General features: G+C 35.2%; 1 protein-coding gene across 4 annotated transcripts in view; it reads left to right on the top strand.

The window, feature by feature from the left end:
• Window positions 1-13,205, top strand: part of slgA (proline dehydrogenase slgA) — a 67,362-nt gene that overhangs the window by 43,435 nt on the left and 10,722 nt on the right. For all 4 annotated transcript variants that reach the window (XM_023174643.2, XM_023174642.2, XM_023174644.2 and 1 more), the window contains 3 exons: window positions 819-883; window positions 7,384-7,562; window positions 11,102-11,276. In XM_023174643.2, the coding sequence (XP_023030411.2) occupies window positions 819-883; window positions 7,384-7,562; window positions 11,102-11,276 (419 nt within the window). The remainder of the gene's footprint in view (window positions 1-818; window positions 884-7,383; window positions 7,563-11,101; window positions 11,277-13,205) is intronic.

The following is a 13,205-nucleotide window of genomic DNA, read 5'->3' as shown; positions in this document are numbered from 1 at the left end:
TCTGAAAGTTACTTCTTTGCATGATCTACACATCCATGTATAGAGTTACTTATTTTCAAATTGATTACTTCCTTCCTTTCTTTGGAAGATTCCCTCATCCCTTTTTTTGTATCAAGATGGAGTAGTAGAAAGCCAAAATCTATGAGATCATTGTTAAGAAAACGAATAAAGTCGCCCGTGACACAAAGTCTTCAAAATGTTTTTCATTTTGACAACTCGACTCTTTGTTTTGTCGAGACCGACAAAGTTGCTGTTTTGTTGTGGTTTTGTCCGGTTGATGGAAATCCGCCTTAAGAGTACTACTACATTCTGACAAAATCAAAACAGTGTAAAATCACCTTCACCATCTCTCTGCATGTGAATCTGGATTTAACTTCCTATTGGCAAACTATAACGTCGGTGTTTAGCACTCTGTAGCATATATATAAAAACACTAATGTCGAGACGGTCACATACTATCATTTTAAGGGAAAATACGTATGTTGGTCGTCTAGGCCATTAGTTTTCGACTGGTATTACTCGAGACTAAACGATTTCTCGAAAGCTTTTTATGAAATGCATTTTTTCCAGGTAGTTTTGGTTATTGGCTTCTTTCCTATTTTTCTTTCTGCCAGTGTAGTACAAAGGTCATTGGGTGTTCCACAAACAGTTCCTTCATAAGTAGATTTCATCAAAAATAAATGTGATCATAATCGGACTATTTTTTATAAAATTTGAGTCATTTACGAAAGGAATGTTTTTGGTGAGAACTACTACTCTTTTATATTTTGTTGCGGCTCGGCATAATCGATAATGAATACCTTTTTCTTTGTTTTCAGGGGCTACATACGGTACTGGTATTACAGCCATCAAACTGACTGCTCTCGGCAGACCACAATTACTGGTTAGTATTATCTCTAACACTAGTAATGAGTGATTTTTTGAGAGGTATAGGATTTGATTTTCAAAAGAACACAACAAATTTGAAAAAATTGATGAAATCTTTATTGAAATCGATAGAAAGATCAATATAATTTAATGTTTGATGATGACTTCATGCAAATGTTGTCCGCGGCTGCGCTTTAGATGACCCATGCTCAAGGTCCAACTTTAGCACACTCTCTCTAACATGTCGACAGGTATTTCACGTATAAACGCTTCAATATTGGCTTTCAGAGCGTCAGTCGTTGCTGGTTTATCCCTGTAGACATGAGCCTTAACATGACCCGACAAGAAATAATCCAAAGGCGTTAAATCACACGATCTAGGCGGCCAATTGACGGGCCCCAAACGTGAGATAAACTGTTCACCGAAGGCGGCTCTTAATTGGGCCATTGTTTTGCGTGCTGTGTGGCATGTGGCATCGTCTGTTTGAAACCACATGTCAGGCATGTCCAATTCCTCCATTTTGGACAACAAAAAGTCGTCAATCATCACACGGTAGCGCTCGCCATTCACAGTTACGTTCGGTTATTGTCGTCTTTGAGGAAGTACGGCCCGATGATGCCACTGACCCATTATGCACACCAAACAGTGACTTTTTCGGGATGCATCGGTAGTTCATGCAATGCTTGTGCCTGGTCTTTACTCCAGATGCGGCAATTTTACTTGTTAACGTATCCATTCAACCAGAAATGAATCTCGTCGCTGAACACAATTTTTCGACAAAAATGTGGATCTTCCTCCAATTTTACCAGCGTCCATTCACCAAATGTTAGACGTTGTGGGAGGTCGTGTGGCTTCTATTCTTGCACCAGCTGTATCTTATAAGGTTTAACACCCAAAACCTTTCGCAAACATTTCCACGTAGTGGAGTAACAGAGGCCCTCATGCTGCGAACGGCGGCGAATCGACATTTCACGGTCATCACGAACACTGGCGGATACAGCCGCAATATTTTCTTCGGTCCTCACTCTACGTATGCGTGTTGGTGGTTCAATGTCCAATAATGTAAAGTGGGTTCGAAATTCAGTCACAAGCTTCCGAATAGCTTCCTCGGTAGGCCGACGAAACTGCCCATAAATTGGAAGAAGTGCACGATGCACTTTCTTCACCGAGCATGAATTTTATTAATAATACAATTTAATAATTTGCAAGCGTTGTTCATTCGTAAGTCGATTCATGGTTAAATTATAGACCAAACTAAACAACTTTGACAATGACACAAGACACGATTCACGCGGGATCTGTCCAAAACAGTGTTGTCAAAAAGATACCAGCAAAAAAATCTCTCATTATTATCTTGTTGCATTGGGTTTCCTAAATGATTTTTTATAAAGATTAACAGGCTTATCGATGATGAGAGTCCAAATATTTTGCTAAAAGTTCATTGTACTCTTGAATAAAACAATTTCGACGTAGATGATGAAAATAAACTTAAATATTTCTATGAATTGATGGATGTAGCCGTTACTACGTAGTAGGAGATAATAATGAAAAAAAGAGAATTGAAACTTTCTTTTTATCACTTTCATTTGTAACTAACGTTACTATAGTTTCGTCCTATAAGGATATTTTTCGTTGACAGTTACATGTATGGGAAATGTCAAGCCTAATTCTAAGTTTCTTTAAAATATTTTTTTTAAATAAAATATAAATTTAAGATAGGGTAGTCACATACATTCATTTTCAATTAAAAATTCGGAAAGCGAATAAAAACATTTCACCATAAAAAAATGTTTCTTTTGAAATGTCTCACTTTTTTATGCTGTTAAATGATATCTGGGAGAGTTAAAAATTCGTAGCCCTATGTACTGGGGAGCAAAATATGCAGTATTCACTTTCGCAAATGGAATATACATGGAGTGTTTATTTCTTGTATTATATCCATGAATATCTTCATTCAATTCGCACAACGACCTGTTTTCAAAAATATAAACAGCTATATCAAAACTGTATACAGTGTGTAACAACGAAAACTTAACAGAGCCTTTTTTGAATATAAAAAGTAAGATTTTTAAAAAAAGCTCGGATACGTCGATTTCTAATTACAGGGGGACACTTTTCAGACTAATCAGATTTTTTGTAGTACGCACCCCTCGGAGGGGTGCATCCGACGACCCTTATTTAGATAGGGAAAGAAGGCCGAGTGGCACCTTGTTTTGAAGGTCTTTCGAATACCTTTACATCTCTGTTAAAAGAAAATTTTTGTAACGATTAGTTTTCGAGATAATTTGAAGATTTAAAGGTATTTTTATTGAGTTCAACTCTTTTTAAAATAAATCAAATTGTTTATAAGGTACAATTTACGTTCAGAACTTTCATAAAAAAAAATTTTTACTTTTTATGACAACCTGCTAATACGTGTCCATTTGATTTCATAAAAAAGTAAGAATTATTTGTTTATTACGAGGAGATTTTTTCGGGGATGGGGTTGGTTACCACCCTTACATTTTAGGTAAAGTGAGTGGCACCTCCTTATGAAGGTTGCCTTTTGACGTGGATATTTTATGCTTCTGATAAAAAAGTGAATCATACTAAAAACTTACCTACACAGCGAATACAACTTGCTACTGATGACACAGAAAAGTTTAAAAAACTGTTTTAGGGTTAATAAATCCCAATAATTGTTTTTAAAGCACACACAAAAAAAGTAACACCTAATAAGGGTAACTCACATAGGAAATTTAGAGTAAATGTTCAGAATGTGTGCCATTTTGCTCCATGCAACAATAAAGATTTCCCCACAAAATGTAGTCCAGTGGTGTTAAATCTGGTGATCGTTCTGGCCATTCAATGGGACCTCTCCTGCCAATCCATTGTCCTTCGAAATGATTATTCAAAAAATTTCGAACCTGCTGGGCATAATGCGGTGGTGCATCATCTTGTTGAAAATGGATAAATTCATCTTGACATCTTGGATCCTGTTCAATTATTTCAACTATACGAGGTTGCATTGCCTCTTCGAAAAGTTGTAAATAAGAATCACCGGTTAAATTTCCATCAATGAAAATGGACCTATAATATGATTGCCTAATATTCCGGCCCAGATATTCAACTTTTGGGGATGTTGGGTATGTATTTCTGCGTATTGTCTTGGGTTTTCATCCGACCAATAACGGCAATTGTGACGGTTCACGCAACCATTCAAATAAAATGAGCTTTCGTCCGAAAAACAGATGTTATAAAGCAGCTCGGGATTTTGCATTAATCCCTCACTCATGTCCTCACAAAACTCCTGTCTTCGGTCAAAATCATCCTCCATGAGTTCATGAACAAGTTTAATTTTGTAAGGATGGAAATTGTGGTTTTTAAGGATTATCCATGCGCTCATATGGCTTATTCTGGCCATTGTTGATAAACCTCTGGTACTTAACCTGGGATTGGCGATGACTTGACCAATCACTCCAATCGCATTATCGTCATTCACCACCCTTCTCTGAACATTTCTTTTCTTATTTGAAACCGAACCTGTCTCACTGAATTTTGTGACCAAATCCAGAACGTGATTTCTGCTTTGTTGTTTACCAGGGTTTTGCTCGTTGAATAAAATTGATGTTTTATTAGCATTTTAGTCGTTGCCAAAAAATAAAGCAATAATTGAAACCCTTTCAGCAGTAGTGTAAGGCATTTTTAAACAAATAACAATACACGACCCGTTTAAACAAAACAATCGAACGATGTACTAATTAAAACTGGAAGAAGAGGAGTGGGTATTGATTTAAAAAAAGGATTTAATTAAACTCTGATGCTGAAGTGGAAATTTCCCAGAGACATACATATAGCATACCTAAGCCTCAAATCAATTTTGGTGTAGTAAATTGCCAGTAGCTGTATATCATTGAGAACATTTAGAAGATTCAAAAGAAGAAAATACAGGGAATTCAATTTGCCCATTAGTTTATTACAGTGGGTTTTCCAACTCAAAAATTCATCTAAATAAACCCCAAGATTCTTGAGTGTTTGTCAAAATTGTCTGATTTACTCTAACATCACGATTTTGTATTGGCTTTTGACGATTGTCGAAACGTACTACCTCTGTTTTTCCGTATTAAAAAATAAAGTACGTTCATTGAAAAAATATAATATTTTATTCATCACATCACTACAATTAACATTTAGTAAATTAGTGTCAGGTGAAGACAGTACCAAAGATAAATCATCTGCATAGGCAGAGTGATTATATGGATATCACGATCGTCATGTACATTTTTAAGAAGTTCCAAAATAAATAAATGAATAACTGTTGAAATCGCCATAATTTTGAACCACCCTGTAAATATTGTTATAAAAATTACATATACACCTACTTCAATATACAGTGTGGCCCATTTTTAATGGAAACACCCCTCTAAAATTTGAAGTTGTAAATCGATTTTAATTTTTTTTTTTTAATGTCAAGTACTAAAAGGTCTACCTTGGGACAAAATTTGAAATGTTTATAAAAGTTTCAGGGCATACTACGATATTTTTTCTTAGTCGACAATCGGGATTTTTTATTAGCGATTTTTTTATTGAAAAAATCACTACGCCACTGGATTCAGATTGCCTCTAAATAGGTGTGACCAAAATTTCATGAAAAAATATTCATTATTAACAAAGTTATGACAACTCGAAAACTCACACAGCTAACAGTCACAATATATTTTTTTTATGATTTCAACAATAAAGTGCCGCCAGATGAAAAAAAAACAAATAGCGTAAATATTTTTAATGAAAATAACGGAATTACATTCACACAATTCAACTAACAATGAAGAAAAAACTTTTAATGAACGTAACTAATAACTAATTATTGAAATGTTTCGATTCAGTGCAACAATTGATTCTAACTCATATTCTAGTAGCCTCTACTAATCCACCACGTTCCTTAGTTCTTGAGGGCTAATATCTGCACATACCTGTCGAATTTTTGCACAAAGTTCATTTCTATCTCTTGAGCGGTTTTTGTAAACCTTTTGTGTGAGAAGTCCCCAGAGAAAAAAGTCCAAAACTGTGAGGTCTGGGGATCTGGGTGGCCACTCTATAAATGGACTACCACGGCCTATCCATCGGTTTGGCAAATGTTCGTTAAGCCATTGCCTCACAGCTCTGGCATAATGGACTGAACACCCATCTAACTGGACAATTAAATTTGATCGTTCATTGATTGGCAGCTCGTGAATAGCATCCCAAAACTCTGTGTTTAAAAATTCTAGAAACCTCTGTTTTCCTCAAAAAAGAAAGGACCAATAATTCGTTCGTTCAATATCCCACACCAGACGTTGATTTTTTAGGAATACTGGCTTTTACAGTTTATTACCCAATTAGGATTATCCGCTGCCCAATAGCGACAATTCTGTGATGACACTACTCCATTTGTAGTAAAAGTGGCTTCGCCGGTATACAAAATATTTTTTAGGAAATTTCTATTGTTTAAATATTCCCCGTGGGCCCATAAACAATATTCCAGGCGTCTTGCTTCGTCGCCTTCTTGAAGTGTGTGTAAAAATGTTGGCTTGAAAGGTTTAATATTCTTCGCCTTGAGACATCTCCGAATAGTTTCTCGTGGAATATTCAAATCTAAAGTGGCATTCCTTATACTGGCATTAGGATTATTTCCGAAATAATCTGAAATGATTTGGTCATTCCTGTTTCGTCTTTGTACAGGATTACTTTTTAACATCATTTTTGAAACTGCACCAGTTTCATTGAATATTTTATTTACCGTACCGCAGCTAATACGAGGACGATCTGGATGTCTCTCATTAAATACTCTACAAACCTCTCTATCACTTTTAATGTCATCTCCCTAAAGGCGTACAATTTCAATTTTCTCTCTTACGCTCAATCTTGCAGCCATGACACAAAATAATTCGAAGAACTGTAAGGTGAATATTGTTGACAATAGTACACTTTAATCTTTCCATGGCAACTAAGATTTAAATTGAAATATTAGGTCTTAGTTTTAGTTAATTTGCGTGAAAACTTGAATGTAATTCCGTTATTTTCATTAAAAATATTTACGCTATTTGTTTTTTTTTTTTCATCTGGCGGCACTTTATTGTTGAATTCATAAAAAAATATTCTCATGGCTATATCTGTTGATATAGGGTGTGACTGTTAGCTGTGTGAGTTTTCGAATTTTTAAGTTGTCATAACTTTGTTAATAATGAATGTTTTTTCATGAAATTTTGGTCACACCTGTTTAGAGGCACTCTGAATCCAGTAGCGTAGTGATTTTTTCAATAAAAAAATCGCTAGTAAAAAATCCCGATTTTCGACTAAGAAAAAATATCGTAGTATGCCCTGATACTTTAATAAACATTTCAAATTCTGTCCCAAGGTAGACCTTTTAGTACTTGATATTTCAAAAAAAAATTATAAAAATCGGTTTACGACTTCAAATTTTTGGGGGGTGTTTCCATTAAAAATGGTCACACTGAATATTCAATGAATAATCATATGCTGTAAATTATATTTCAGCTCCAGTTATCGGAGGTGATCATGAGGGCGAGACAATACATGACTGAAATCGTCGGAGGTGAGGGTAATGTCCTCTCTCATCATCTCAAACACGAAGATCTGGAGGCGAAATTTGAGAAAATTCAGGACAAAGAGTCGCTCAGAAAGTTCCTCAAACAAGTTACCTATGACAAACAGGGGTGAGTGGATTTTTTTTAGTTAATCTCTTTCGAATAAACACAGCAAAACATCTTTGAAATCTCACAAATAAGAACTCCCTTCTTGTATAGTTATTATTGAAATTATGGGAAGATTCAATTGCAACCCCTAGCATAGAATAAATCCAAACACTTCTCTCACACACCAGAACGTTAACGTTTTATTTTATGTTTATCAAAAATTATTTGAACTATTTCCAGATGAACAATTTGAAAACAAATATCACTGAGCCAAATATTCTCTGATTTTTGACCACAACTGAAGTTTGGTAATGTTCCAAGAGCAATGAATAACAAGTTCGTAGCATTTTTCTGAAACGAACAAACTGGATGTTTTTCTCGTTTCCTGCATTTTGCTATTTTTTAAGTTTCGTCAATTCCAAGAATTGAATTTTTTATGTCTTGCTCTTCTCAATTGTTTGTAATATTTTTTTTTTCAAATAGTATCCAAAATAATCTCAACTAACAAACGTATGTCAATGAATTCTAGAATGATTGACCTGTTTAGTACTGCTGAATTCTTTCTTGCACCGAAAAAGCATACTAATGCCGTGAATCCCAAAAACTGTAGTAAACTTATAAAACTTCACTGCCGGGCATGAAATTAGGGTTGGACCATGAGCTGAAGTTATGTTGGAAATTTATGTTATTATATACCATGCAAATGTAATTGAAATGTCAATTGTCCTTTCTGTCAATGGGGAATGTTTCTCAATTTAGGTTATTACAGCAAATGCAAGTTTGAACAAAATAAAGTTCAATTCATGAGTTTTTCAAATTAACTTCGAAAAGTATTCAAATTTATGTTTCAAATGTTGGGTTTTAAATTTTAAAGGGATTTGTTTCTAATTCACATATTGGCAACAGCGCCTAGAATGCTAGATCGGAGTTCAGGTTAGTAGTATGCTAGAAGAAGAATCATGTCAATAGTGTCAAATTGAGGCAAAATATAAATTATAATTCAATACCACCTCCACAAGCCACATAAACAACAGTTGTTTTGTTATTTATTTATATAGAGGAAGATAGGTTAGGTGTACAAAATGTCATATGTCACAGAATGTCTCGGAACTCGGAACATAAGTGAACAGAACAGCACGCCTCTGAAATATGTCGTCTTTGTCTCATACAGGTAACAGATTCATTGTCCTTTATTAGCTATAACCGATGTTGCCAAATGGTGAAATAGAAACGAATCCCTTTAAATGTTGAATGCATTATTTCATTCCTCTTTTTTAAGTATTCAAATAATTCTTTTAAGAAAAAGGTTGAAATGGTGAGTTCAAATTGCTCTTTCATGAAAACTACTTGATTTTCGTCAGGAGGAACATTCCCCATTGCCCTTTGTTTGTGTACTGATGTCAATGTTGGTGTATTGAAACGAACATAAATTCTGTTGTTGCGGCAAGAATTGTAGCGGCTTTGGAAAATGGTCGCGGTCAGCGCCAAACTGTGTCTCGAGTGACCAATGAGTATGGCGGCGGTACCACGAAACTGGTTTGCTAACTCGAAAACCTGGACTATAACAGATATGGATGACCGCTTTCTCGTATATAGTGCCTTGAAAAACCAAATCGTTATAGCAGTTTTCTTTCGAAGTCATCTGCAAGAAGACAGAAATGTAAACATAAGTGAGTGGGACAGTGAGGAGGCGACTCCATGCTGCTGGATTATCTTCTCGAACTAGAGCTACTGGACCGCCACTTTCCCGTGAACACCGGACTGTAAGATTGAATTTGTCATGAGAACGCCTGGCTTGGAAAGTCGCGGATTGGAGGCATCTATTGTTTTCCGATGAATCGAGATTCTGCCTCACGGGCTCAGATAGACGTGTACAAGTTTGGAGACGACCAAGCGAGAGATATGCTTAAGCGTGTATTGCCGAGCGACTTCCATTTGGTGACGGATTAGTTATGGCATGGGGAGGCATTTCGTTTGACGCTCGCACGGAGTTAGTCTTCACCGAGAATGGGACATTGAATACGCATAGGTACCTGATGGAGGTTCTACAAGACCGTACATGCCTTTTCTTTGAGACGACGCAACATTTATGCATGATAATGCACGGCCCCGCACTGCGCGGATCGTTATTCAGTATCTTGACAAGATTAAACTCATGCGGTTTGTTTGTCCTGCGCAAAGTCCGGATTTGAATCCCATTGAACATGTTTGGGATGAGGTTGTGAAACGTTCACGAAAGCATGTGCCGGCTCCCACATGCCGCACTGTAGGCAGTACTTCTTTCATATAGAGATTTTTTATGTATCGGATATAAAAAATCATTCCTAAATATTGTTCCATACGTATGAATAGTACTTACAGTTAATGATTAATTCACTTAATATTACTTTCTTATATGTATGTTGCTATGTGATGTTCTGTAGCACCTATATTTTATTCTACCTAGCAGTTAAGTTTTATTTCAAATGATCAATAATAATTGTATATTATCTTTTAATTTTGTACCCAGTACAGCGTGCATCTGCACTCTTTTTGACCTGTCATAAATGTATTTATTGTATGCATAACATGATTAAATAAATTATGTCTGTCTGTCTGTCTATGTGTTTTATGATGCTTTTCAAAGTAGCTTGGTTGATTTACTGAAAGTTTCAATGACTCGAAAATTTATATCGCTGATAATGTTAATAATTTGTTCATTTTAAAGATTCCTCTACATGATTCTTTGACCTTCATACCAAAAAATAATCTGATTACCCTTTTTTGGCAGAGAAATACTCTGTTCAGCTCATGACTGAAGCTCCAAATGATAATACCAAACATTATTGCAGAGTAAAAATTAGCATAGTAGGCAGTCATCAGAACATCACTGTCAACGTTTTTTTGAGAATTCTCATGAAAAACAAGTCTTGATAACTCCATCTGAGATTATACTGAGAATATACAACGTATGAACATCCGAAAAACAACTTTACATATATGCGTGCTTGCGTGTTTTTGAGAGTTATCTTCGAAATATCGAATATGTTTTCTCTTCGAATGTTTTTTCTGTCAATTCAATTGATTGATGATAAAAAAGAGTAGATTCATTCAGTGATGTTTACTGTGTATATGCACGTTCAATTAGCAAGTAACAACTGACAATCACAAAGTGACAATTATTCATTACGTTGAACTTCACACTTCCCAGTGGTATTTACATGGAAAAATTAACCGTTATCAAGTAACAAGTGAAAGTGAGCCCAATTTTAACTTTCATACTTATTAGTGTGCATCTTCGATTGACCCATTTTAGAACCCAGACATAAGAAATGAGGGATAATCCAACCCTGAAAATTTCAGTGATTTCACGGATTCCAGAAATTCTTTGGATGGTCTTTGATGAAATACACAGTATACACTTACAATAGTCGATTTTACAGATTTTCTTTTCTCCAAAGAAATCTGAAGAATCAAATGCTTGCCATCTTCTGCTATTTGTTTCTTGCGCTTCCACCAATGAATGTCTATATCTTCCAGATCTGACCTCTCAGTCTCATTCGCTTGTTTTATTTCTACAGTGTTCTACATTTGTTCCCTTGGTCCGGTATCATCGATGATAACCAAGAACTTAGTACTACCTTCAGAGTGCCCGACTTGAAATCAGGACGCATGATTAGATTGATTACCCAGCTTTCTCCAAAGGAAGAAGAAATGTTCAGGAACATGATAAGGAGAATGAACACCATTGTGAAAGTGAGTATTTTATTATTGTTTTATAATTTTATTTAATGTGTTCCAGTTATCTTATCCCGTAGCATCACGGGGAGTATGCAAAAAAATCCAATAGATGTCGGTAGTTTTTGGCTTTCTACTACTCCATCTGATACAAAAAAATAGATGAGAGAATCTTCCAAATAAAGGAAGGATTAATCAATTTGAAAATAAGTAACTCTATACATGGATGTGTAGATCATGCAAAGAAGTAACTTTCAGACACAAACTGAAAGAAAGTCCTCCTGAAACAGCTACTTTCATATAAACATTGAATTACACGAAAGAAAAAATTCTTTCGAAACAAATACTTCTATATGAACACTGAATTATACAGAAGATACTTTTCTCTATTCAGTTTGTATATCGAACATTCGTGGAGGAATAAGAATCAGATATCATTCACATGAGTTCTACTTTGAATGAATGGTAATAAATTGTACTCACATGGAACACTGTCACCCTAACTGGTATACACGTGTTTCGCCTTAAGACACTTGCCCTAAGGCTCTTCAGTACCAAATTGGATTCCAGATTTGTGTATTTTTGGTAAACAATATATCTTTGGTACTGTGGGATTTGAAAGTTGTAGCCTCCTGTTTATGATTGAGCATGTGCATGACACCAGGCTACTCGATGCATGTGAGAGTCTAGAAATAGCAAAATGTAAAAACAGCATGAATGGCGATAAGGGACCCATCCCGTTTAGCCCGCTTTTTAATCTTCTATTAGGAAGAGAATAATCACTAAGAACTTGCAGGTAGTTAATTACCGAGAAATTCCATATTGGACTTCAGGTATACAACCTCAGGTAACAAATTTTAGTTTTCTGATTGATTCGGCCGTTACTTGATGAAGATCCATAGTAATTTCACAAACTACACTTAAACGATTTGATCTCCACTAACTTTATTGAAAATAATCATAACATGTTTCGCTAAAACATTAGCTTTTTCAAATGATTAATACATCCAAGCATCCTTACATTCATATTTATATACTACAGGTAACCACAATCGAGACTACCTGTAAGAAATTACCTGAATCTCTACATCACATACCTGCTCGATTATGCTTACCTAAAGCAAATTGCCTACCATCTACATCAATAATAATTCTTTATGGGTTTTAATTTGTTTTCTTAAAAAACCCATAAAGAATTATTATTGATGTAGATGGTAGGCAATTTGCTTTAGGTAAGCATAATCGAGCAGGTATGTGATGTAGAGATTCAGGTAATTTCTTACAGGTAGTCTCGATTGTGGTTACCTGTAGTATATAAATATGAATGTAAGGATGCTTGGATGTATTAATCATTTGAAAAAGCTAATGTTTTAGCGAAACATGTTATGATTATTTTCAATAAAGTTAGTGGAGATCAAATCGTTTAAGTGTAGTTTGTGAAGAAACAAATTTTAGTATATAAGGATTAATCAGACTAGACTAGGTATCAATTTTCTTCTCCTGAGGATGCTAACTTTGTTGGCGAAACGCGCGTCGAGTGCAAAAATATCAGTTCGGTGTTAGGGCAATTGATCTCGAAAAAAGTTATTCAACTTTAACAGCAAAGGTTCCAATCTCATCGTTATTCAAGTTAAGAATGTCCATTTTGTATGCAGAGTACCTTTAAAACTTGTTTTGAAAAATTTCAAGCATATCAATATCCACATTATATGAAGGGCACCAAATTGTGCAGTTGTATTCGATTATTGATCCAACAATTGAGCAATATATGATTTTTTAAGGAAGAGATATATAATTGCTCTGCAGATCTAAGAGTGAAACCTAACATTTTTAGTGCTCTAGAAGTAACATTTGCAATCTGGGGTTTGAATGACATTTTTGGGACAAGAGTGATTCCTACATCTACCATTGTATTTGTTGTTTCCAGTTCCGATTGCATGATTTTAT

This window comes from Leptinotarsa decemlineata, unplaced genomic scaffold, assembly GCF_025532065.1.
Source record: "Leptinotarsa decemlineata unplaced genomic scaffold, Ldec_3_MD MMD2_P_RNA_scaffold_1, whole genome shotgun sequence".
Classification (NCBI taxonomy): domain Eukaryota; kingdom Metazoa; phylum Arthropoda; class Insecta; order Coleoptera; family Chrysomelidae; genus Leptinotarsa; species Leptinotarsa decemlineata.
This window is presented reverse-complemented; position numbering and strand designations above follow the sequence as displayed.